General features: G+C 42.9%; 1 protein-coding gene and 1 non-coding gene across 2 annotated transcripts in view; both read left to right on the top strand.

The window, feature by feature from the left end:
* Positions 1-415: 415 nt before the first annotated feature.
* Positions 416-27482, top strand: part of JARID2 (jumonji and AT-rich interaction domain containing 2) — a 242501-nt gene continuing 215434 nt past the window's right edge. Inside the window, exon 1 of the mRNA XM_016205347.2 lies at positions 416-1096. Within this exon, the coding sequence (XP_016060833.2) occupies positions 1052-1096 (45 nt within the window). The 5' untranslated portion in view covers positions 416-1051. The remainder of the gene's footprint in view (positions 1097-27482) is intronic.
* LOC148092499 (small nucleolar RNA SNORA54) lies at positions 23857-23979 on the top strand. Its single transcript, XR_015715110.1, has one exon. It is a non-coding gene; the product is annotated as a small nucleolar RNA SNORA54 (small nucleolar RNA).

Raw genomic sequence — 27482 nt, 5'->3', positions numbered from 1 at the left:
TTGTAGTCAGGGGACTACAACTTCCAGAAGATCAAGGGGACGATTCTAAGGTGCCCCGGGAATAGGCGGCTCTCCCCGGGGCCAGGCGTCCTGGGGCACTCGTACCCAGCAGCCCGGCTGCAGGTAGAAGTGAGGGCAGTGGCTGGGGCTAGCGTCTGGCGGCAGTGGGGTGAACGGCAAGCTGGGGAAAGGGGGTGAGGTGGAGCGACCGAGCGTGCCATGCATTGAGCTAGGGAGCCTCTCTCAGTTCCACTCCTAGGCTCGGCGTGGGAGAGATGCCTGAGGGGTTGCCCGGGAAGGGTTCGTCGAGGCCTCTCCGGTGTCTAGTCGAGGGGGCTGCGGGGGTCCTCCTGACTGGGCCGGGGGCGGTCGGCGCCGGGGTAGGCGGGCGCCTGGTTGCTCAGCTGTGGGAGTTTTCGGCTAGCGTCCGGCAGGGAATTACCCGAGGAGCCCTAACTTGTATAAAAGCAGAGTCCATTTAAAGTTGGGCTGGATAGCCTCTCTCTCATTGGTTAGTGGGCTTGGAAAAAAGAGACTCGGCGAGCCCTCGCTGTGGTGCTGCCGCCGCCGCTGGAGTTGACTCTTCTGCTCGCACTGCTGCTGCAGCACAAACGTGACTTCCAACATTTTTTATTTACCTTTCCCTTTTCTTTTCCAAGATGTAACTACAGATCAGACACTAAGGACCTTCACGTTTCGCTGATGTAGTTTTTGGAGGAAAAAGGGGGGGAGTGAAGGGCGTCGGTTTTCTTTTTTTTTTGTGTGTGTGTGTTTCGGGGGAAATTTTCCATTATGGGTGTTTTACTAAAGTGATTTTTTTTTTGTTTGTTTGTTTGCTTCGTTCGTCTTTGGCTCTTTTTTTTTTCCTTCCCAATTTCGGATTTATTTCAAGGCGAATCGGGCTTTGGGGGAAGAGGAAGAAAAGTCGGATTACAAGATCAACCACCACCAACAACAATAAAAAGCACCAGGATATTTTTTTGCAAATTTCTGACGGCTTTAAATTCATGAAGCAATTGTCCCTTTTTGCAATCAGCATTTGGATCTCAGAATGAGCAAGGAAAGACCCAAGAGGAATATCATTCAGAAGAAATACGTAAGTGCTCCTAACAACACATCCTTTGACTTGCAGTTTTAAGCAATGGCTGTGAATGTCAAGTTTATAGATAATTCTGCAGCTGAAGGGTTTTAAACACAGCGTCCGATGATAAGGCTGTTTCTTTTCTTTTCTGAAAGAGGGCTTTTCAAGCAAAGTCGAGTCTGTCTAGTTTTGATGAAAAAACAGATTGGTGTAGAGATACCTCAAGTGAATAAATTGACCTCGAATGACACAACCATAATCTAGTTTTAGATGAAAGGCAAGGGATTTTGGTGGAGCTTGGGAGTGGGGTGGGGGCTGTGGTACTGTAACTAAACTGCATTCTCGGGCGGGTTTGGCCCCATATTGCACTTTGCATGCAAATGAGCGTGTGTTATTATTAATGTTTTTCGAAAATCGTGTAACGTGTGTGTTGGAAGCCCTTTAAGTTGCAGTGGAGGGTCCGATTATGGCGATCTTGTTCCTTGCACTGGCACATCAAATTTAATGTATGTGGTCGTTTTGGCTTATCTGGTTTGCAACATAAACCAGTTGGGAATCATGTTACAGCGAATGCATTTGTTGGGATTGACTTTAATAATGGGACTGGTTTTGTTTAAAAATTCATGGTTTCCAGTTTTAGGGGGAAAAGACATACATTATAGTTAATGTTTTTAAGTAGGCATGTGAGTGCCTGTGTAAGCGACTACAAATAATTCTCCTTGTTAACTGGGTTCTGAAATTGGGTGATTATTCAGAGATTTAAATGGTTTGGAATAGTTAAATTTGCCTTGTGCATAGTACAGCTACGTTGATTGGCATGGGGACTGTTTTTGTTTTGTGTGTGGTTGCTTTTTTTTTTTAAGTTTGGGGGGAAGGAGGGTAGAAGGGGGTACCGAAGGATTAACCAAATATGCACTCGAGTGATCGGTGATTATCTGCGTGCTTGAAATCAAATAACCCATTTTTAAAAAGGCCAAATGAACATACATTAGAAATAATGCAACATTATAAGAAAGTTTTATTTAACTCGAGTCGACAAATTGGTGTTAATATTTTCCCTTTTCGAGCAGTGTGATGTGTGTAATGGGAGATGACCTTCGGGGCACTGGTTTTGTAAAAAATATATTTAATGGAAAACCTGAATGCCTTTTTCGAGAGGGCTGATACTAATGTAGACACGTAAACTTCAACTAAGAAAGAAATGCAAGGTTAAATAATCAGGCCCTATTTAAAAAGCTGTTGCCTTAAAAATTTAAGAATTAAAATACATCCGCATTGCAGAGGGCTGGGTAGAATGCAAAGGACTAGTTTAAACTCGGGCTGTAGAAACTGCATGGAGACACCCTTGCCTTGGAGCGTGGACGCCTTCCCAGGGCACATCCGATTCTGGTGCAGCGACAAAGCAAATGGGGTAGAACTTGGACAAGGACCGCCCCTCGGCCCCCCGTCCCAGGCCTCGCTAAGTTGGAGAGAGGTGTGGGGTGGGATTTTTGTTGCTGGTGGTCAGCGGATCGTGTCGAGTCCGGGCGTCCGGCCGCAAGCTCGTGGCCGGCGGCGGCCGCGGGAGGCAGAGCACGAGTTAAGGTTCGGGGAGCAGAGCTCGTGAGCCGGACAAGCTCCAGACGGCTGCGAAGGGGAGGGCGTGCGGGGGTCGTGGCGGGCTGGGCCGGGGCTGGGCGGCCGCGCGCGGCCTGTAGGGGGCGGGCTCCGGGCTCCGGGCTCCGGGCTCGGGCTCGGGCTTCGGGCTTCGGGCTTCGGGCTTCGGGCTTCGGGCTTCGGGCTCCCTGCTCCCTCCTCCCTCCAGGCGGCCCCGGGTGGGCGGCCCGGGCCCGCGGGCGCGGCGCGAGGACTGCGCGGCCTGCTGTGGCGGGGGAGGGCTGGGAGCGTGTGGCGGACGGGTGGGGGCGTGCCGGGGAGGGGGCGGAGGCGCACAGCTGCAGGGAGCGCCCCCCGCGGGGCGCACGGCCGAGCATGGCGGCGGCGGCCCGGCGCTGCCTGCGGCCCTGCTCCTCCGCTCCAGTGCAGTCTCGAGAGCAACAGGTTAAGCCGGCGAGACGTCAGCGCAACCCCTCCCTGCCCCGGGTTCTTCCCCCGCATCGCGCGGCCTCCCCTGCCTCCCTCCGCCCCCTGCTGCGCCCGGTTTCCCGGACGCTCCCGGCCGCGTTCTGTTGTCATTGTGACGTCACAAAGGGCCGGGCCGGGGTGGAACCTCCTCCTCCGTGACGTCAAAAGTCGGGCGGGAGGTTCCAGCGAGGCGGGGCTGCGGGGTCGGGGGATGGGGTGCCGCTGCCGAGTGGGACTGCCACGGCGGAGGAGGACCGGGAGGAGGAGGGCGTGCTCGGCCTGTGCGCCGCCAGGTGAGTGCCGCGAGCCTGTTGCCCTCAAACGGGCGCCCCCGCCTAGCTGTGATTCTGATCCATTGAGAAGGTGGGGAGCAGGGAGGAGACTCCTCCTTTCTGCAGAAATGTTTTCGCTTCCTCTGTTTGCAGGTCTGCCGATGGTGTGGCATTTACTCCGATGGTAGTTGGGTCTGCTCATCAATGCTTTAGATAAGCAAGGAAACTTAATTCCGGGAAAGCTTTGCTTTGTAGAAGGACCATGTTGTGGATGAAGCTACCTTGTCATTTTTGGCGTGTCTTCGAAGGATGTGGCAGGATGCCTTTCTGGGTGATGTTGCGCAGCAGTAACTGTTCCTCTTTCTGGAAGCCTTGCCGTACCATGGGTCGGGGGCTTTCTGCTGTGCCTATTGAGTATTTTTTAGGGGGCCAGCTGAGGGAAGACGTGTCATTGATACAGTGTGCTTGGAAGAGCCACTGGATTCTTAAGTCTTAAGATGTTCAGGGTTTAGTTCTTATGAAGTGGACAAGAGGCCCCCAATCTGAGTATTTCCTTTTCTATAGAATGCAGAAAGTAGTATCTGTCTTTTCCACTTTACTTTTTCTGAGGTTATGTACGTGAGATGTTGTGCATGAAAGATACAAAACAGTATGCTCTTTCAGTATAAGGTGACATTGTTACTGGAGCTGGTGGAAGGCAGCACATTTCCTGCAATTGGTCTCAAAAGCCTTAGATGCTGGCCGCATTGCCATTTAGTTTATTGCCTTAGCAGAGCAGAGTTTGGGGGTGGGATTGTAGGTGGCACGCTTTGGGGAGAAACGATTGTTATATTTCATATTAAATGACATCCTTGAGAAACTCATAAATTGCAGTGTAATCCTCTCTTAATTGTGCTGGGCATGACTCCCACTATAGTACCTTAAATAAAGGAAAACATTTCCCTTTCAAAGCCCCAATCCACTTGGACAATAAAAGCAGTTGCAAGTTTTGCTCTATAGGTATTTTCAGCCCATCACTCCAGTAGTTGGTTATTCCTAGGAAGAATATCCAGGCTTTAAAACCATGTGATCATTGATGCTTTGTAGCAGTTTGAAATTAAAGTCTCTGCCACATGAAGGTATGATTCATGCAGTTAGCACAAAAAACAGATTACCAATTTAATTTCTGGGACAGCTCAAGCAGAATTTGTACCACTAGGCTGTAAATTATAAGTATCTGATTTTCTGATTTAAAAGTGCAGTATGACTTTATTTTTTAAAATATATCTTTAGAAAAGTGCAGTATGACTTTAAAAACTGGGAAAAGTTTGTTACAAGATTCAATTGCAGGATTTACTATAATTACAATTACATAAAATTGTAAAGAAAAAAGAAAGAAATATACCAAAGTATAGTGGTAGGATTTATGAACCCTTCCTCCCACCTTGTTTTACACTTAGTCAGGTTATTTTACAGATCTGGGGGCAAAAAACTTGTACCTATTATTTAATTGCTGGGTTTTTCCTTTCATGGGCTGTTGACATGATTTTCTCTTTGTCACATAAATCTAGGGCAGAGGAACTTAGCAGCTATGATTATGGAAGGAGTACTGTTAAGAGTCTAAAGTGTGTCACTGAAATTTGAAAGAAAAAATAAATTATGTCCAGATATAATCCAATTTGAGTTATTGTTATCTGGGTTATTGTAACTTTACTGTGAACAAGTATCTGACTTGCATGTCCCCATAGCTGTTGGCTCAAATAGCCAACTAGAAGTATTTGGCACTTTGATGTTATAATGGCTCATAGTTAGGTTAAACCAGTTTCTGTTGCTGGGCTGAGGGCTATTGACTGACTTCCAAGTGCCTTGGAAATAACTCCAGTGTAATATTAACATATATCTTGTTCCAAAGGTTATTTTATTTTTGTTTTTTTAAAAAATATGCTTATTGATTTTAGAGAAAGGGAGAGGGAAAAAACATTGATGAGAGAAATACATCCATTGGCTGCCTCCTGCACACCCCCCACTAGGGATTGAGCCCACAACCTGGGCCATGTGCCCTGACCAGGAATTGAACTGGCAACCTGTTGGTACATGGGACAGCACTCAACCAACTGAGCGACACTGGCCAGGGTCAAAGGTTATTTTTAAAAAAAATAGTTTTTATTGATTTCAGACGGAGGAAGGGAGAAGGAGAGAGAGATAGAAACATCATTGATGAGAGAGAGTCATTGATCAGCTGCCTCCTGTATTCCCCCTACTGGGGATTGGGACTGCAACCGGGGCATGTGCCCTTACTGGGAATCAAACCTTGACCTCCTGGTTCATAGGTCAGTGCTCAACCACTGACCCATGCCAGCTGGGCCAAAGCTTATTTTAAACTCTCCTTCAGAAATAGAAAATCTTCAGGAGTATATAATTGGTGTCTGTTACATTCAAAATAGAACCATTTCCTTTTCTTCCTTTCAAAGATGTCATGAGAAAGTCACATTAAAACACTTAAAACACTTGGTAAAGGCTAAGCTGGAGTATTTTTAATCAAGTGGCTTGCCCTTGATCATGGTGGTCTGAAGACCCAGACTCCTGACATTTTTATCTGAATGGTTAAAAAGTTTTGTAGTCTAAGAAATTTAGTTTTTGGACTTCTAATTGTACTGTTTTTCCCAATGTTACTGGTCCATGTGTGTAAGTGTCCCCCAGGATTACAGTAACAGCTCTGCTAACCACTACCTTTCCAATCCACTTGCCCTGTTGGCTGCAGAACATCCTGGCTGTGAAGCTCCTGGCCAATGGACAGCCCTGGGGTGTGTGTGCCTGTGTCCCCTTTGGCTCCCACCCATAGGAAGCTTGCCAAGTATCAGTTGTTTGTTTCCAAATCTGGTTATTCCAGTTAGCCTTACTATTGCAATTACAGTTAAATATTATGTAATCCTTTGAATGAGTGTGAAAAGACAGTTGGTTTTTATGAAAAATTTAAGGTGAATGTTTTGGGAACAATTGATAAAAGTGACTTGCTAAAAAAAAATATAGGCTGTTAAATTAGATGTGGGCCTGACATGGAAAAGACTTGGGAAAAAATCTATTAAGGATTATGTATGCACAATGCTTTGCAGGTGATTCACTTTTAAGAACCAATCTTCCTTTATACGAACTTTCCCTTCCCAACAAAATAAAAAGTACATTTATGTGTTTAAGTTAAAATGTTTATACACATATACACACTATTTTTTTTTCTTTTTTAAGGTTTCATGCTTGACAGACTTTACATTAGCCAACCAACTCTGGTCCCTATCACCTCTGTTAAGAGTGCTTGCATTGTATTTAGCCTTAATCCCCAAACATTAAACTAGACACCATATCTAGTTCATGCTATTTAACATAACTCAGAGTGGTCCTCCTGAGTAAATTTTTATTACTTTAAGAGTAAAAAACAATTGTCTCATTCACTTGGTAGGGGGCAGAAAGATCAGTGATTTTACACTTAATTTATATGGAGTTCAGAAGCTTGTATCTTGTAATCCAGCAACTTTATTTTCTTAGGCGATATTGCTGAAGGTCTGTTCTATCTCAAATTCGTAAGCCTACCTGTTAATGGAAATGAGACAAATTGAATCTGTTTTTTCAGTTGGAATCAATTATCTTGTTTCTTTCCATCTCTCAGGTAACTCTTCTCTTCATTCCTTTGGTACTCCGCCTCGGTTGTTTCTCCAGGCCCCAGTCTACGTCTGTGGTTCCTTTTGTCCATAAACCTTTTCCATTACTTGCCCTCTTCATTGCACACTTCTTTTATTCCAGGAGGTGGGAACTGTGGTGACTTTGGTTTTGATATTTGCCCACTTTTTTGTAGGCAATTTGAGATTTTTCTTATCCTTTTAAGGTCTTCATTTTTTCTTGGTTCTTAAGTCAGCCCTGTTAGCCTTCTGACAGCTTCACACTTTTTAAAATGGGGTTTTCCTTCATTTCTCATTCAGAATAAAATCATTAAAAGTGGAGCTGAACCCTGTAGGAAGTACCAGCACTGGCTGGGACACCCTGCTGCTCCTGGTCCAGTAATCCCGCCTGCTGCAGGACTTTCTGTTCCTATCACCCCTAGCAGCAGGTGGCTTTTATCTTTCTGTTCTCTTAGGATGCCTGAGATGGGAAAGGGCCCATGTTTTACATTTGGAGATCCTGTCCCAGAGGGTGAATTCTTGGTCACCTGAGTGAGCAGCACTACAACCCTGCACCTCTGGTCTCTGAGTTTCTTTCTGTCACCGTGTGTCTTGCCACAGATTGTATTGTTCTGGTGAAGATACTGCCCTCTCTCCTAGGACTCTCTTTGCCATTTGAAAAAATGCCAGAAGAGCTTGGATTGTAGAAAAAACTCTAGATGGCCACACAACACCTACCCCTTGGTTTAGGTGTTGAAGACTCAGTCAGTTCTGAAATAACCATGCACACTTATTGTTTCCATAGTGAGTTCACATGAGAAAAAGAGGCTTTTAAGTCCATTTTACAGAAAACTGAAGCAAATATATGTTGGCCAGATAGTTAAAGGCTGTATCTTCTCCCTACTTTATTAGTCCAGATGAAATAGAGGTAAAATGAATGACCAGTGTAGCCCCTCAAAAGGGGAGAAAAGACCATAATAGGGGTTCTGGCAGCCCCTGGAGAGGTTTTTTGCTTGAGAAAGTTGGGAAAATTAAGGTAGTTTGTCAGCTTCCAGGAACAGAAGGAGTGTATCCATTTCAAGAGCATGTTTGTATTTGTTGTTTTTTTTAAACACCAGTTGGTGGAGCTACCCCCTCATCCCCAGCTGGCTGTCTCCTTGAGTCCCCATTGGAAAAAGAGCTGAGATCCCAGTACCCCTTGGGACTGGCTGGTGTGTGCTCAGTATTTTAATAAGTGGCTCCCACCGCACCCTCTCCCTTGTACCTGAGGGCCAGTGTGAGCTACATTAGCTCTCCAGGCTTCTGAGAACCCATTTGATTTCGCAGGGCTGTAACAAATCGGCTTCGATACTTTTGCTGGCACTTGCATTGTTGCCCCGACTTTGCTGCTTAGGGGACTGTGGGGCACTGTGGGAAATCACTTGCCCTCAAATCCTCACCAGGGTCTGGGCCTTCCGGTAAACAAAGGCTCCCCAGATATGTTAATGAGGCAGCATGAGTAATGGGAACATTATACATAATTACTCACATATTCATAGGATGTGTGAGGGTGTTAGAAAGGGGAACCTACTGGCAGAAGTTCTTGAGAGCTGTTCTTGAGAGCTGGTGCAGCCTAAAAGGCCTAAATTGGATTTCAAGTTCTAATTTTGTAAGTCGGTCAGGCTTCACCACTCATGAAGAGGAAGACTAGTGAGCTTTGAAATACTATCAACAGCAGTGTTTAGTTAGCATGAATCCTAGAAGGTTAATAAACTACATACAGTAGTCACTGTTTTCCCTTCCCTGCTCCCAGTACAGCTTTTCGCTCATGCATGTATTTTCTCTAATGCAACCAGGAATTCTTTTCCACCAATATTTTTTTGGGATGGGGGGAGGAGTAAGAGGGGTGGGTTTTGTGTGTCTGTTTTCCATCAGGAGACCCTCTGGTTTACTGGGACAGCAGCCCAGGTGTGTAATGATGGAATCATCCAGAATGTGGGAGACCTCTTGGCGCCCTGTTTTATTGCTCTCTTTTTATATCTGGGTGGTTCTTTCTTCATTATTTCCTCACCACATTTTGGTTCAGGCCTTGTCTACAATGGTTGAGTGTGTTATCTCTTGGTTCTCATTTCTGCCAGCTGTTAAAGTGTTTGGTGCCTGTGGGGGCAGAGACAGGTGCCAGGAGGAAATGAGAAGGGATTAGGACTGAGCATGTGTTTCTTGCATTTATTCCTTCCATAGGTTTTCAGAAAAGGGGCTGAATGAATGCTTATTCTGTTTAGCAGCAGTTGGATATAGACATTATTAAAACTTGGAGAGTTTTGTGCTTTATGTAGATACCTTATTACTAGTGCACGGGCTTTAGAAATGCAATGCCTCAGATTTGAACAGGCTTGTTTTGAATACAGGGTGGGATAAAAGTAGGTTTACAGTTGTTTATATGGAAAATAATACAATAGTTAATAAGTAATAATAACAAGAATAGACTCTGTTATGTACTCAGAACTGTAAACCTACTTTTGTCCACCCTGTTTATAGGGTACCTCTGTGGTAATGGACAAGACTGGGAATGGGCGCTGAGTTCAAGGTTTGACTTTACAGTGCACTGGCTGTGTGACCCCAGGCAAGGTACATAACCTTGCTGAGCTGCTTCCTCATCTGGAAAACTTGTCCATGTACCTCACAAGCATGTTGCTGAGAGAACCACTGAGATTTTTGATGTGACAGCACTTCATAAACTGCATACTACTGCACAAATGCTCAATGTATTATTATTATTCAGTTGGAAATCACCAATCTGGAGACATCAGGCCTACTGACAGCCTTTCTAGCTGACTCAGAAATAAATGAATCAATTGAATTCTGTACTTTGCCTCTTTTTTTTCTCTCCCCCTCTGTGTGTGTGTGTTTTAAAATTGATTTTTAAAGAGAGGGAGAGGGGGAGAGAGAGAAACATTAGTGTGAGAGAGAAACATTGATAGGTCGCCTACATGCCTTGACCAGGATGGAACCCACAACCTGGGTATGTGCCCTGACCAGGAATTGAATCAGTGACCCTTTGGTACATGGGACGACGACACTCATCCAGTTAGGCCACATTGGCCAGGGCTGTATTTTGCCTCTTAATAAACCAAATGAATAGCAAGATATTCTAAAATAAATTTTGGGATATATAACAAGGCTTTAAAGATTAGAAGGTGCTATAAATTACTTCCCACCCTTACCCTGTTTTTATTTATTTTAGAGAAAGGAACGGAGAGAGAGAAACATCGATTTGTTGTTCTACTTATTTATATGTATTCATTAGTTGGTTCTTGTATGTGCCCTGACCAGGGTTTGAACCCGCAACCTTGGCGTATTGGGATGACGCTCTAATCAACTGAGCTACCTGGCCAGGTACCTCTGTTGGTTATTGAATGTGTTCTGTATTATTCAACACTTGACTTGCATACTTGTCTGGGGTAAATCAGAAAGTGAGAATTAAGATTAGAGTGGCACTGTGTCTGCACAGAGAGATGTTTAAGTTGGATCCTGGAGCAATAATACTTGATATTGAAAATCTGATCATGAGCCCTTCAGTAGCTCGCAGGGTCAAGTCTAAATCAACTTTTGTTGTCAGTACAGTGTAAAAAGCCCTTCTAGCCCTAGCCAGGTAGCTCAGTTGGTTAGAGCATTGTCCCGATATGCCAAGGTTGTGGGTTTGATCCCCGGTCAGGGCACGTACAAGAAAGAATCAACCAATGAATGCATAAACAAGTGGAACAATTTGATGTTTCTCTCTCCCCCCCCTCCTCTCTCTCTAAAATCAGTCAGAAAAATTAAAGAAAAGCCCTTCTAGCTCATCCTGGGCCTATCCTGTTGCCCATTTCAGTTTGGCTGAGCCCAGTGTCTTAGTCTTTTCACACCCTGGTTCCTCAACTTGCTCAATGAACAGATTGCCAGAAGAGCCCACCTAGCCTGTCTGAGGCCTAACTGGACAGCCTGCCACCCCCTTCTCTCTGTTCACCTGATTCCTCATATCTCCCTCTAGGTGTTGGAATTATTGTTTACATGCCTCTTACTCTACTAACCCAAGAGTAGGGGCTGAATTTTATAAATCATCACACAGTTGAGGAATATTTGTTGAGGTAAAGCTTTTAGAGTATTTAAAAAACTAGTGGTGCGAGAGAATTGCTATGAATCTATAGGATAAAGATGAATTTAATCAGTTTCCCCCTCTCAATTGATTTTAGAGAGAGGGAGGGGGAGAGAGAGAGAAACACAAACACTGAGGTGAGGAACTTTGGTCAGTTGACCCCCATTGAACCCTCAACCTGGGTATGTGCTCTGATCCGGGAATGGAGCCTGCCACCTTTTGGTGTTCAGGATGATGCTCCAACCAACTGAGCCACACAGGCCAGGACTTAACTAATCAGTTTTATAGCTGAGAAAACCTGAGGTATGTAGTACTGTTATGTGACCTGCCCGCCCAAGGTTTCATGTTTTATCAGTGACACACCAGGACATGAAATCCAGCCCCCGATACAGCAGAAGGGCTGTGGACAGGTCTTTCGGAGATGTTTCTTTCTGCCAGGTAGATTCTCAGTTATCCATGGTAACTGCAGTAATTGATTAATTTTCACGGAAAAGTAAAAACCACATGTAATTCTCATACCTAATTAGGCCAATCTTGTTTTTTAAACCCTTTTGTAAAATTTTTTTTGCTTTATAAGAAAGCATTCAAATCAGGCAGCTACACAAAGATAACAACCATGGTGATTGCACACAACATTCTTGTACTTGTAGAAAAATAGTTTTATATATGTGAGCTCATACTCAGGTGCTGTTCTGTTGGGTGCTTTTTGCATTTATATCTTACCTCAGTTATCAAAATGGGATTCTGCAGTATTTTAATGCCTGCAAGGCGCTCTGTACCAGACAATTTTCCTTCCCCTGTTTGTTCTTGATGGCCTTTTCACAGTTTGGGGGCTGTTGTATAAAATGACATGTGCAATATGCCTTACCTGTGTCTTTTGGCACTTAATCCCAAATTACTCAAAGTGGAATGACTGACTCAGAAGTGCCCGTGTTTACCTTTAGAATCCTCTTACCATATTACTTTCTTGGAGAAAGGCCATGCTAATTTATGGTCCCACAGGTAGTACATGTGAGGCCAGAGGATTTGTTTGTTTGTTGGCTTTTAAACACCAATACAAAAGCACTTGTAATGAGTAGTAAAGATGTCAGTTGAGTTTTATTTAAGTTTCTATTTTCTTTCCTTGTCCTCTCTCTGAGCATTAGAACTAAACGAGATAAGATATGTGAAAGCACTTTGTAAAGCAAAATTGCCTTAAGCACACAATGTGTTATTAGTTGGAATGACTGTAGTGGTGAAGGGAAGGAGTCTGTATAATTGTACAATTACATATTTTATATTTATGGAATGCTTTTTTTGTGTGGACATAACATACTTTAAGGTAACCCAGAATCTCATTGTTTTCCTATGTGATTTTAGCCCTGTTTGTGAGGTGTTTACAAAGGTTTCATTAGGCTCTGCTTGGAAGACTATTCAGTGAAATACAGCAGATATACTCTGGTTGCTTACAATGCTCTGCCACTGTGTTAGAAGGTTAGAAAATAGGATCTTGTCCTTGTCCTCAGAGAATTTATAGTTTAGTTGACAGCAGGAATGCAAAACACTGGGAAGAAGGTGGGTGACCTTGGATAAATCACTTTACCTCTCTTAGTTTCTTTATCTGTAAAATGGAGAGAATTATAATTTCTTTATTGACCTTTCAAGGTCATTTTGGGGGAGACAGATGTTAATGTGAGGTGCTTTGTAAATTGTAACTATCTAGACCTTTTAATTCTTTTTTTGTGAGTGTATGTCTTTGAGGGTTTTTTTTGTTTTTTTTTAATCCCTTCATTTTTTTTCACCCGGTCCCCCGACCCCTGACCGAATTATTCTTACTAAAAGTTTCATAGGTCTTTGTGGCTGTAATTCTCTAGCCTCAGAGTTGAAGGGGCCACATGGTGTTTCTAGGTCATCTTTGCTGGTTACAGCATATCCATATTATCTGAGGAAGAGGAAAGGAATGAAAATACTATAGATGCCAGCACTTTTTCTAAGGTTTGCTTTTTCTTCCTAACTTATGGAAAAATAGAGTGTGATCTTTACAGTCAGACACATTTTGATTGTTCAGATGATGGATTTTTATCTTTTTTAACCTGCTGGTATGTGGGATGAGATGGGTTGTCACAGTGCTTCTAAGAAGCAGCATTACTTTTTGGCGTTTAAGAGAGTACTTTTGGATAAACTTATTTGCCTTCATTTTTAATTCTTTAGTCAAGAGGTAAAACTTAATGTTTATTGCTGTTTTTACCCAAATTGCTCCTATTGCATTCTTATGCTCCCCCAGAGCACCAACCAAAGCTCTGTATTCTATTTTGAGCTTGTAATAATGTCTTGATGTTGGAGGATGAAAGAGCCAACTCGAGTGGGAGGCATTTCATAAAGAGCCAGGGTCTGGAGTCCCAGTTAAATTGGTAGCACATGGTTTTCACCTGCCTTGAAAGGGCTTTGGTTGTGTTATCTTGGCCGGTGCTGTCTACAACCTCACCACAAGACCTCCTCCTCTACACATGCCACAGGACTTTTCTCTCTCTCTCTTTTTTTTTTTTAATATACCTTTATTGATTTCAGAGAGAGGAAAGGAGAGGGAGAGAGAGAGAGTTAGAAACATCAATGATGAAAGTCATTGATCGGCTGCCTCCTGCATGCCCCCGACTGGGGATCGAGCCCGCAACCCGGGCATGTGCCCTGACCAGGAATCGAACCCTGGATCCTAGGTCAACGCTCAACCACTGAGCCACGCCCTGCCGGGCGCCACAGCGCTTTTCAAACTGATGATTCTGAGTGGCAAAGGCCACCACCTTTGGGAGATCCCAGTCAAAAGATCGTCTTGGTTTCTTAATAGTTTGAACATCATGAAGTGTTTGGTGGGGCTCTATATAGAGTTCTTCCCGTGCATTTAGGAAAGGGCCTGCAGGAGTTTGGTGGGGGATGAAGAAACATGGTCCTGTTAATGAGCCTACTTAGTTTAGTGTGGTTTTGTTCAACATTCAGTTCTACCCACTCTATAGCCTTTTTCTCCTGGGACTCAGTAGTTGGTTGCAATATTTTGAGGGCGGTTTATTTTATATATTTACTTATATATACCACACCTCATTCAAAAAAGGAATTGAGGCCATAATGAGCAGTCATCCTTGGAGCAAATAATTTTTGCTTTGACCTTACCTAAGTTCACTTTCTTAAATCCAAAAAGTAACAACCAGATTTAAATATGGGCAGTGAGCAGTTGTCTGTCTCAACCCAGCAGTGTTTGGGTTGAGTAGCTTTCTGTTTTTAGCTTTGAAAACTTGACCTAAAACTTAAAGGCGAGTTTTGTTAAGTAGTATTGGTATTGACACCCTGACAGAATTTTTAATCTGAAAGAATTTTAAAGATGCGTGAAAGTAATCCCAAGTGGTGATGACATCCTCAAGTGGCAGAGATCAGATTTCTGTTTAAATGCCAATACAGTTTATCACTTTTTTCCATAGTGTGTAGGGGGGCCAGGGAGGGTCTGGATTTAATAATGAGGTTCTCTGGTGGGGGTGATTGGTAGATGTTTCAGCATGAGTCAACGTTCTGTGTCTTTAAAAATGTTTTCTAATACTCATTCTGTATCCTCAAAACTACTGTTAGGATTCCAGACCATTGTGGTTTAAACTTAGCTGGAATCTGAAAGGTGGCTGACAGAGTGAATGGAAACCTCCTTTAAAATAAAGAACAGATTTGGCTTGCCTCATTGTCCCAGAGTCTGGGCTCTGGGCATATCTGAGTCTTGGGCCAAGGCTCCTAGTCAAGGGGATGGGGAATACTTGTTTCAATTCTATTGGACTCCGCCCCACCCTACCCTACCCCTGCCCCCACCTCGCACCTCAGTATACATGCCATGAATTAGTCCTGCAGAAATTCCTGCTACGAATACTGACTTCAAAGCTTCATGTTATACCAAATTCTTGTCCACGTGAGAAGCATGCTCTGTCGTCCTTGTGATAAATGACAACTCTAATGATGCTATGAAAGTGGGTTTTCTTATGGCCCTGGTAAGCTGAAAGGCATGGGGAGTTGGGGAGGATGGGTCTGATTTGGAAATATCTGAAGCTAAAAAGTGGTGATTTTTTCTTTTCCTTCTAATTCTACTCCCCCAGATGAGTGATGTGATCGCAGCCCCAACACTGACATGGCCTAAAATGAAACACATTTTCTACTCAACTGGCCTTTTTTCCTTTCTTCCTTCTATGAGACTTGCTGCAGTTGTCATGTTATTTCTTTCTAGAATTTATTGGAGCAGTAGGCAAAGCCTCATGGGGGGAGTATAAATGATGATTACAAAGAACAGTCAGTTTACCTGGTAAGGCCATTATCTTTGACTTGCAGAAGCTTTTACAGCCAAACATTGTTTGCTTATAGTTGTTTAATACAAATGAAGACTTTAATGGGACATATTGTAAGATGAATTCTTTCTTGGACATAGAGGTCATCTCAATAAAGACCAGAACACCTTGCCCAGGCATAACTTTTTCCTCTGGACTGGCATTATATATACGATCCAGGGGAGGCCTGGGATGGTGCTTCATGGTTGATTTTGTTTTCTCCCATCCACAGCAAATTATCCTCTCTGCTGGGTGTTAAAAAATTTTTAAAGTTGATAATACCTAGTTTGCCTTTGGAGTTTCCTCCTTCTAACTACTTTCTGCCGAATTTATGAATTCAAAGATAGATTTAAAACTAATTTAAGGGACTTGTCTGAGTTGGCAGTGACATTGAATAAATAGATTTAAAATGGTAGATTCTCATGCTTGTAAACCCCACACTATGGCTTTAAGGAAATTGGAAGGCTAACGTTACAGTTTTTATTTTTTGGGAGATTAAAGTTCCCCTCATGGCACTTTTAAAGTCTGACTGCAGTATATATATTCTTGGCATATGTCCTTTCGGCTGTATCTTTAGCAAAGTGTCAGTCCTTTTTAGCCTTTTTAAAAAACTCTCTTATATCCCCAAGTTATTCCAGTTCCCTTGGCAGTTCTTCAACTATTTTTCTTTTGGCATTTCAGTGGCAGTTCAAGAGAAAAGGCATCTTAGGCATCTCAGTCTTTCCCTGAGTGATTTGGACGCGAATGCAATTGTTTCCCCTTAACAATTCAGTGGCTTTTAGTATATGTAGAGTTGTGCAACCATCACCACAGTTAATCTTAAAACATTTTCATCACCTGAAAAAGAAACTCCACACCTGTTGGCAGTCACTCCTCTTTTCATCCCAGTTCCCCGAGTCTCTGGCAACCACTAATTTACTTTCTTTCTCTATGAATTTGTCTATTTTGGGTACTTCATATAAATCGAATCATACAATATGTGGCTTTTTGTGACTGGGTTCCTTCACTTAGCATAATGTTTTCAAGGTTCATGTTGTAGCATGTATCAGTGCTTCATCCCTTTTATGTCTGAATAATATTTCATTGTATGGACATACCACATTTTGCTTATCCATTCATTAGCTGATGGACATGTGGGCTTGTTTCCATCTTTTGACTATTATGAATAATGCTGCTTATGAGTATTTGTGTACAGGTTTTTGTGAGGATGATGTTTGCCCTACTCTTGGAATACCTCAAGTTAGAAAATTGTGCACATATGCATTATTACTAAATTTATTTACGGCTGTTTTACTAACCTGCTAGGCTGTTACTCTCAGCTTTTGTCTTTATGCCTCCTGTGTTCTGTTCAATCGTGCTACATTGAGCCCACCCCTTTCTGGGGCAGTTGCCTTGCCTTTAGGGGCAGGTTCTCATTTTCCTCCCTACCTGACTGCCCCTCTTCACTGTGTGTGGGTGTCCAAGAGTCCTCTTATTTCTTCTGTCATTTTGCACACTGTAACACTTTCCACACATTTATGCTAGAACCAGATGCTCTATTTGCTTAAGTGTGAAAAAATAGTGGGACTTCGAATTTCATCATGGGATGAGTTACTTTTGTTGGTGCTTAGGTGTTTTTGGCTGTTGTGGGTTTTCAGATACATCTTCACACAGCATTTACCATATAGTTTTGGGAGAAGTAGATGTTAAAAATGCTGGCTTCTCTGAGAGCGCGGAGAAGAAAGAGGAACTATTTTCCTGCCTTACCTTCAGTTTTGACTTTCTTGTGGTTACCCATGTTAACCTTTGGCAAAGCACTACGGGAAATAGAACCACTATCTACCTGGAAATTCTCTCTGATTTTCTTGCTCCCTCCAAGCCTGCTTTACCTAAATGAAAAAAATAAGTAAAAAAAAAAAAAAAGGCCCTTTATAATGAATTCCTTTAAGAAATAGAGTTCTTTTAAGGAAGAGGGATGGTACTATGTTTTCTTTTGGTTTTCTGATTTTTACCAGATTTTTTTCCCTCAAGTTAATGTGAAATTGTTGAGATGAGATTGGCCTCTTAATTTGAGTCAGGTGCTTTTTTGCTCATGTTGAAGTGTTTGGGGAAAGTATGAGGCAATAGAGGCCACGTGAAAATGTCACGTGGCCCGAGGGTGTTCTAAAGCATGCCCCACAGCTCTGGGAGGAGTGAACATCTTCGTATGGGTGTCCGGTCCTTTTTTTCCTTGAGGCCCCTGGTGGTGATCGAAAGCCAGTGTGTCTGTCGGTATTTGGAATCTTACTACACGGTACTCTCAAGTTCAGTGTCAAAAATGTCCTTCCTAATGATATTAATCATGCTTTGTCACACTCTTCAGTTTTTCTGGTACAGCATCCTGTTCCAAATTGACTCTTGTGCTCAGGCCGTTGATTTGGGTTACCTAGTGGGGAGCTATATTGCATATTTTTCCTCTTTTGGTTAAATAACCAGGAATTTTCAAGGTTATATACCTTCCTCATTTTAGAAGGTAGGTGTGAGTGAGTGTGTGTGGGTGCCTGTGTGTATGAATATCTAAGAAGGAAGGAGTTACTGTTTTAAACTTTGCATTAACTGGAAATCTGTTCTGCTGAGCTGCCTTTGTGTGATGTACGTATAACCTGTACACATACTTGTGCTGTTTCAAAGCAAATGCCACATCCCTCCTACTAAAATTGCTTATTAGAGCTAATTTTAAGAATTGAGTTAGAACTGCCCTATAATGTAATGCAGAATATTTCCCAATAATGCCTAGGTTAACAATGATAGTCTTGCTGTATTGTGCAAAAAAGGCTTCTGTTCAGACCCAGCTGGGTTTCAGGCTTAATTCATTGCTCTATGGTGGGATCACCACAGCTGCTGTGGGGCCTTTACAAATGCAAAAAAGCTGTCAGTGTTTGTTTCATCAGCTGCATAAGTGATGAGGCCAAGTTGAGGAATCCATTCCAGTGCGCAGTGTGCAGGCTGTAGCCATTATTGTTTACAGAATTAGTGTGTTGGAGCTTTAAAATAGTTGGCACATCGACCATCCTTTAAAAGCATAAGACTAAGGAACAGGACCACTTGGTTGTCCTTGTAATGTTGGCTGGATCCAGCCCAGCTCTTGTCTTTAACAGTTACTGATCCAGTCTGTACTGTGGGACTGACCCCCTTTGGACAAGGTGGGGGCGCTGAACTCTTGTCTCTTTTGGTCTGCATCTCCAATGTAGGTTTGCATTCATTTTTTTATTTTTTATTTTTAGTAAGTTATTTAGAGTTCCATAATTGTAATTGAATTTTAAAGCCTTAATCATCCTCCCTGCTCCAAATAGGTATGGGGTTGTCAGCTGGGACTTCAAATCGCTGTATAGTAACATACTGAATTCAGTTCTGTGGGATTTTGTGACGTGATATTGCTTTGGGAATTTCCCTCATTTCTACTCATGGATACAGAACTTAAGGCTACTTCTTGGCTGCAGAAAGACCCTCTGGACAGGTCACTTTACAATCAATTAGGGGGTGTGCCTGCAGGGCCCCATCACTGGCTGTTGACCTGGTGTAGCCGTGGCAGCATGTCCAGCCTCTTTTGGGCTGGGCACCCATGCATTTGGGACCTTTATCCATGGTCTTTCACAGGATGGTGTGGAATTGTCCCAGACCTCCTTTTATTTTAACCTGATTTCCAGTCCCCTTCTCACTCTAGGGGTCCTTCAGGGGTCTTTCTGAAAGTCATACTTCATGGAAGCTGGAGGGCACTGGTGGTGGCCAGTCTGTACAGGTTTTAAAAGTGGAGCTTGTCAGGTCTCTCAGCCAAGGGGGATGAATAATGGTGTTTTCTTCCTCCCAGCTGGAAAGATCCCAAAGTGCTCTCCCATGTTCATGAAAAAGATGGCACGAGGCTCAGGGTCTCCAAATTATAGGTCAGTACTGATCAGCCTTATCTCAAATAACTGCCATGTGTGCTCTCCTTAATTCCTTTATGTCTCCGCGTTTTACCCTACAAAGTGTCCGGAGCCCATGAGGATATGGGTCCATTGGGTCCCATGTGGTATTTTGTGCAAGTTAAGCAGAATTTGGGATCCTTATGCATCTCTTTTAAAGAGCTCTTTTGAGGGGAGAGAATGGTCTCTGACAAGTATATTTTAATTTTTACTTACAGTGAACTTCTAACAGAACAGACACAAATATCAGTTTAGACTTTTAACTTTCTTCTTAACACCATCCCACTACCATCACACACTCACTCTGGAATTGTAGCAATGAGAAGGGAAATAGCCGAGTGAGCTTTGCATCCCCTCCCCCCGGGGGAAGGACTAATTGCAGGGCCTCCAGCTTCATGGTCCCAGTTCTCAGCCTAGCAGTGCTTGGCTGCGCTTCAGGAGGGGCCATTGCCCAGCCTCTTCTCCTGTGTAGGGTGTTGTATATTTTGAGCTTAGGAATCATTTATCAAAGCCGCTTCTCCTTTTATTGCGTTATCTTGAAGCAAAAATGTGTTCTTAGTTTGTTTGAAAGCACTGTATTCTCAGTGTTTTAAAAGAGTTTTGTAAATACATATCTAGGCAAGCATGTGTGGGTGTGCACGTGGTCGGTGTGGGTGTTTGTGTTTGTTCATTCATGTGAGCATCTCCTGGCCCCTGGAGTCTTATTCTTGTAAATAAGGACTTACTGCTTTAAATAAGGATGGCAGCTGGCCCCTGAATGTCTGCCCTGACACTTCCCAGCTGAGTGCCCTGGAAGATCACTGGGCCTCACCTAAAGGTGGCCTCAGTATTCTCCACTGTAAGATGGGCTACCGGTGCCCCACTAGCAAAGAGTAGGTGTTGAATATGTGTGCCCCTACATGGTGGGCATTCCCTTCCACCTGCACATCAGTGTCTCTTAAGTTGCTTTGAGGGAGAGTTTGGAATAATACACATTACAATTTGCTGGACTGCAAACTATTAAGTTGTTCTCCTTGGACTGTAAGGAGACATGGTGAGCTCAACACTGAACATAAAAAATGTGTCCACAGAGAGCCTGAGCTTCCTAGAGTGTCATTTTCCTGACCTTAGTGTCCTTCACCCATTAAAAACAAACGAAAAACTTGGGTGTGCAGCTCACTAGCATTGGATGTAGAACCAAGTGCCTTTCCCCACGTAGACATAGAGGTGGCTGGCTCAGAGATCTGCTTGAGGGGAAGCAAAATGCCTGGGGAGGCCAGCAACTGGGAAAGGAGTGCCTGAATCCTAACCAGCTGTAAGGTGTAAATTGTGAAATAGTCCAAGTAGAATATTGTTCTTGGAATCAGGTTTCAAAATGGAGACATACTGGGAATACTCTGAGAATGGAGTACACTGGTTCTGGTGAGTTTTCTGCTTACTGTTTCAGCCCATGCTGTTTGGGAGGACATTTCATTGACTTTCCAGTCTTCACAAGTCTGCTGTGATGTGGGAAGAATTTACCCTAGTCTCATTACTGAGGACCTTAGAGGGCCTCCTGGCTGTTAGTCTGACAGCTCTTTGTTACTGTACATTCATCTAGATATGGGATAGGACATTATAGGGCTGTGTGCAGGGCGTGTGCGTGCTCGTCCCTGGAGGGCTGTGTGTTTTACCTACATCCCTGAGGATGTTGTGTTACTTGGGGCCCTGGGATTAAGCTCTAATCACTGGAGGGTTCAGCGGGAGGAAAGTTGGTTTTGTGGAGCGCACATTGGCAGCCTCCCGGAATGCTAGTGAGTCAAAGCTTAAGGCCAGAGTTAGAGGGAATCGGTCATTGACACTGTCTCGCCATAGTGAAGATATGGACTGCTCCTCACCCCTGAAGGGGGATGGATGGTGCATGATAGTGAAATCTTTGCTCCCACCTGCCTACCTGCTTACTGGAAATTGTGATGAGGGGTGGTGACCATCACTTTTTCCCTTCTCTGCAAAGCCCATTCCTATTTCCGACACAGAAATTTGAAACAAAACCTCCAAACCTTCTCAAATGGAGCATTTGACCTGAATTAGCTTTTCATAATGGCATAGCTAGATTTTCTTACATTAGAGCTTTAACAACACAACCGAAAAGCTCATCTTTGAGCTTTTACTATTGTTGACAGTGGTTATCTTGCTGCTGCTAATAGAAACTAAAAAGTTCATTTGCCAAAATGATTGTCATTTCCTTCTTAGGAGTGCAGGTTAACTCCAGGACTTCATTTAGTCAGAGGAAAATGGTTGCTACCTCCCTGTTAAGCTTCTTTCCATTATCCAGTTGTGACAGAATGACTGTTGGGAAGGCCTGGGGAGATGGGAGTAGAATAAAGGAACAGTTAAGAAGTAGTTCTGCAGAATGTGTACCTCTGTCTGAAAGCCTGTATGGGAAGGACGGTGGCTTTAGAAAAGGGGTAAAGTGGGAGGGGGTAGCAATCGCTGAAGCATGACAGCCTCCAAAGGCTCCTGGGACTTAAAAACAAAAAAGGGAGCCTTTTGCAGATCTTTCCCTGCACAGGTCTTCCTCTCCACCATCCATTCTCCCCTGCTGTTTTGTAAATCTCCCAGTTGGAAATTTTTAACTTGGGAGAGCTTCTTCCTGTGCTTCAGTTGGCAGGATGCTCAAACACAGCTGCAAAGAATTTGCTTCTCCTTTTCACAGTGTCTCTCATTTAAAAGCATTAGTGGGACTGCAAAACAAAATTAAAACGAGGATTTTTCAGAAGTGGAAGCCAAGTTTAATTAAAGTCAAGGAAGTTGGGGGCCGTAACTCTTTTGTCAAATCTCTTAAAGTCAAGGCATGTGCCAGTGGCAGGCAAGGTGGAAAGTGCCAGCAGCTGTTCCCAGTGAGGAAATTTAAGGCTTCTTGTCTGGTTTGTGCTTGGGGAATATCCTAGAGTTTATCAAAACATGTGCTGAGCCAACATCTCTTGGTGGCCTCGAGATGGTTGCCCCTTTGTTAGGTGGTTGCCTCCTTGTTGAAGGAGGAAAATACTTAATTAGCTTTCTGCCTCCTCCCAACCCAATCTGAGGGCCCCACACCCCATGCTCCACCCCCAATCCCTGACCAAGCCACTGGGCTGTAAAACTTCCCTAAAATGCAGATTCTGACTTGGTAACTGACTGCTAACTTTGGCATTTTAATCTTTTAGTATACTTGGGAGATACCTCTGAACATTTGGGTGATAAACTGCTTTCTTTGTATTGGATGTTCACAAAAGTCTGCTTTGGCTCTGTAGGAAAATGCTCTCTTGATCAGGCAGCATTTATGTATGTCTGGAGTACTTTCACTGATGAATAGACCAGCGCCCGGTTCGGGTCCAGAACTGAACTGTGGTCACTTCAGACCTGGATTGTTGATTTACCTCACAGATTGAAGAGAGGTAAATTTAATATTTGGTGACATGACCTTAAATTGAGTTTTGCCAGGAGATTGTTTAGCTTCATCCCAACCTTTTAATTTCTTTCCTGAGAAGTTATATAGAAATTGTGTGTGTGTGTGGTTTTGTTGTTTAACACAGGGGATATTATAAAGGGAACATATTCATTCCTTAGTACTTATGTAGGTCCTAGCATTTCTTTTCTTCCAACTGAGGAAATGATTTCCTCAGGATCTCGGGGATTTGTGTGTTTGAGCCTAATAATTTATTAGGTAGCCTGACATCTCCTCTCATTTCATAGGTATGGAAGCTGAGTGGTTTTGAGTCCTGTCCGGCTAATATATGTAGTAGAACTACAACTTAACAGTGACTGGACAGTGACTGTTGCAGAGGTGGTGGGCTCTGGTTTGGGTTTTTGCTCTGCTTTGAAAAGAGAGACTGCATGTAAGTTACCTTGCCTTTACACAGTTGAGGTTTCCTTAGTTGTGAAGCTGTGTATGATTGGAACCTGGAGTTCCCCTCCAGAATACTATGATTTTTGTCTTGTTAGACTTCCTTTTTTTTTTTTTTTGTAGCCCAACTCTCCTTTTGCTTTATTCAGTTTTAATTCCACACATTTATTATCTACTTTGTCTGTATGTCCAATTATATGTATATTTTTTATTCTAGTGGTGGGGAAGGACATGGGGAAGGAATCCAGGATTGAGACCAAATATGAGGGTTTTAGGCCAAAGGGTACAAATCACACAGGGATGTTGTTAAAGGGGAGCTTCTCATTCAGCAGCCTCAGTGGGGCCTGAGATTCTGTACTTCATGCAGGCTCTCGGGGGATCTTCCTGTATCATAGCAAGGGTTTAGGACTAACTTTATTCTTGTGGGTAGTTTGTGCAGTGATTCCCTGTTCTCATGCCTGAGCAGCTTCGTTACCTAAGATCTCCACTACCAAAAAATGTTTGAAAACTGTCCTTTTAGGGGATCCAGCTTTCTGAACGAGCAGAGACTGAAGACCATGCTAATCATTCTCCCACTTTTGAATGATGTTTAAAAACAGTGATGGGGGAGCACTGTTCGTGACCTGTTAATCTGGCTGTGGCTAATGGGTTCCATTCCAGTGCTATAGCAGTTCCAATGACACATGACTGACTGACTGGTGGCTCTCAGTTTCATGTCTTGGAGACAAGCATCTGGGGCCGAAAAAACAACACAACAGTGATGGGGTTGTAAAGCCTAAGCAGTGCTTGAAGAAACCTCTTTTGGCCCAGTGTCTTGTATGCTCTCCTCTCTGAGGACCATTCACTTCTTATTCTGGAAGGAAGCCTGGTGGTGTTGCCTTACAGACTAGTTATAATGCACTGTCTGTATAGTGTTATACACTTCCCCAAACTCTGTCATGTCTCATTTGGTAAACACAGAGCAGTCTCAGGAATTTCTGTGTAGAGCCCTTGCTGTCTTGCTGGTTTCTATCCAGAACTCATCTTGAAATGATGAGTTTATGTTTATATGCCTTTTAAAAAAAGGAAAGATCTCTATTGGAGAACTTCGATTAAGTATATACCTATGTAAGTGTTTTACATACAGTATTTTACCTATTCAGGTCTTGCTACAACCCTGTGAAGTGGGGTGGGCATTTTCCCCAAATTGCAGTTGAGAACACAAGGCTGGGCAAAGGAGCCAGGGTTGGACTCTCCCCGCAGTTGAGATGTGAAATCCTGATCCTGTTTCACTTTGAAGGATTGTGCTGCCTTCCCCACCCTGGCAGGTAGCACTGCCTCCCAGTTCTGCAGCCAGACCCCTGGGTTTCAATTCTGATTCTTGTCATTTACTTAATCTCCTAATTTACTTAATCTCTCTGTGTCTGTTTCCTTATCTGTAAAATGGGGGGCCTGAGTGTAGTATCTATGTCAATCAATTTGGAATGTCTAGCACTTCCTGTGCATTTGATTTCTATTACGATTTTATTATTATTGCCATGCTGTCACCGATTTTATAAACCTAGCTCCCTCCTCTTTCCCTCCCCCCCTAGTAATTTAGAAAAAATTATTCTCCCTAGTGTTAAAAGCAGAATCTTAATGATTTTTCTCTTGGGTTAAAAGGTACGATACGAGGTTAAGAGATTACATTTGTGTTGTTATCAGCATACAAAATAAAACCTATTAAGTGGTTATTTATGAAGAAGGAAGATGGACTATTCAGAATCCATGCTTATTGGATTTTGTGGGTCTTTATTTTTTATTTCAATTTCCGGGATGGGGGGTGGGGAGATCCTGCCTAGAAACACTGCAGCTTCCCTCATATTAAGAGTAACTGCATGTCTTCCCCGCACTAATGTTCACTGTCATCTTGAAACTATTTTTAAAAATATTTTTCATTTGATGACACTAATGAATACACATAGTGGGTTCTCTGTAAACATATACTGAATTGAATAGCCAAATGCTTAAAGATTTATAAATTGAATGGATATGTGTTTATAATCTCCTTTTCTTCCTCAAATGTCCCCATTGTGCCTCCTCTGGGACAATACAATCTCTTAGAAAAGTGAAGAAGTGATCTTCAAATGATTGTGTTCTTTAAAAAATTGTTTCTAAGGACAGTGTTTTTTTGAAGCATGATATTTAGAAATAATGTAAATTAATAGGATCCTGGTTTTGCATCCATGAAGATCAGTCTCATTCTGTGGGGAGACTCACTGAAGAACATACTGGTTTCATTTCACCTGACCCTCTGTCTCTCTCCAAGTTTTTCTGTGTCTTTTTCCTTTCCTATCTTTTAAAAATCAGGTTTTGGACATTAAGAAATATTTTTCTTTGCATTTTATGAGAATTTTGGGGATGTCCATAATGTGTTCTGTGTGCTTCTGTAGAGGTAAGAACCTGGTGGATTTTTACCTATTAACTAGAAAATTAAGTGATTCTTATTTTCACAGAAAAGCTCAAGGTTTCTATGTGTTATCTAGTATTTTATTTTGAAACATGTTCTGTTTGTAAAACAGGACAGGGCATGTGTGGGGAAAGGGCAGTTCAGCAAGCATTGTCGGGTTCTCAGATCCAGATTAATTTGCCTTCAGATAATTTAACACAACCATAGTAACTGATGTTCCCAGAGTGCCTTATTATATAGCAGCTCAGGAGATGAGAGGGAGATTTTAGAACTTGAGTTTTTATGTATGACGGGGTGATTTGGAAGACGAGAAGCAGTAATTTGGTTGGCTGACTTTTGATTGTGGATTTTTCTCTTAGTGTTGTTGCCTGGCTCCTTTAGTCTTTTCTGAGTCTAAGAAGGAGATTTTAGGTTTCAGATTCTCTTTTCCTGTTATTTTCTATGCTCTCACCGTTCACATCAGTGGGACCCTTAAAAAGCTATTGGGGGGAAAAAAGGGTATTGAGAATCTGATGGTCTAAAGCTCCACCTGCAGTTAGAAGCCAGATGGCCTTCTGGAATGTTCTTTCCATAGGAGGTTGGTACAGGCCTCTGGGCTGAAGGAGGTTTTGGTTAGGCCTTTAATTTTGCTGTTTCTGGAGAGGCCTCCGAACTTCAAGAGGCCTTCAGGCTTCCCATTCTGTGTGTTAGGATTAAAAATAGATTTTGCTGGGTTACCTGGGTTTCTGACACATCTTTGTGTGCCAGAAGAGAGGCAGGAGGTGTGCAGGCAGCAGGAAGAGCTGCCACATCTGCCTTGCGAAGTGTCTGTGTTCAGGATCTGAGACTGGGAAGCACAAGACAAGGGAAAACGGAGAGACTGGCCTTTGGGGTCAGAGGCAAAACAAGAACAATCTGAAAAACTGCCCTGCCCTAGAATAAGGTTATATAGACAGGCCTTTGGATCTTTTGACTTTTTTTTTTTTTTTTTTTTTTTAAAGGCCATGCGCTGTGCACAGCTGATTTGGAAAATTTCCTACATACACGGCTTCTTCATTAGATACTGATACTGGTTAATTCAAAATCGCTTGTAATTGGAAGCAGCTGCTGTTTCCCAGCTGACTAGGTGTTCTAGTCAGATGCTTTGAATTAACTGGACTTGGATTATTCATATTTTAATTAAAGTCCATTTTATCCCCCCAGTCTCCTGCATCTCCAGTGACCAGGATTTTACAGTAATACATTTGAAATTACATGAACATCCCAGTAGAAAGGCATAATGTAAGTTCAAGGACTTGGAGTTGATTATGGTCTTGTATTATTAAATAGTGAATTTAACTGCCTTGCAATTCCCTTTTCTCACTCTCTGAACCCTGCTTCTGTAGGGGAGGAAAATTCCATTCCATTTAGAAAAGTTGAGACTTTGTCCCCTTTCCTCCTCTTGGGACACAGGCGTATTAGCTTAATTGCTTGTGTCACTGCTACAGGGAAGGTGCTTCATGAAATGGGACACACAATTTTCTGGTACTTTCCGTCTAATGGGGTTTGCAAATTAAGCCGTGAATAGTGGGGCTTTGGGGCAGTGGGGATATTTTCTTAGAAGAAAAAAAAGTTAACAAGTGCTATGGTGAGGCTGTTTAGTGCTACTGTGTAGATACAGAATGTTCAACAAGCAGCTTGTAGTAAAAATACTGCCTTAATTTTCCAAAGAAAAGTTAGAGGGAAAATTGCCTTGCATTTCTTTCTCTATGATGCTAATGAGGAAGAGAGGCTATGCTGGAGGGAAGGAATTGAACGGATGTTTCCTTCTTTCCTTTCCCATTTAA

Source organism: Miniopterus natalensis, chromosome 9 (assembly GCF_054644295.1).
Source record: "Miniopterus natalensis isolate mMinNat1 chromosome 9, mMinNat1.hap1, whole genome shotgun sequence".
In the NCBI taxonomy this organism is placed as follows: domain Eukaryota; kingdom Metazoa; phylum Chordata; class Mammalia; order Chiroptera; family Miniopteridae; genus Miniopterus; species Miniopterus natalensis.
Note: the sequence above shows the minus strand (reverse complement) of the source record. Positions and strands in the feature narration are given on the sequence as shown.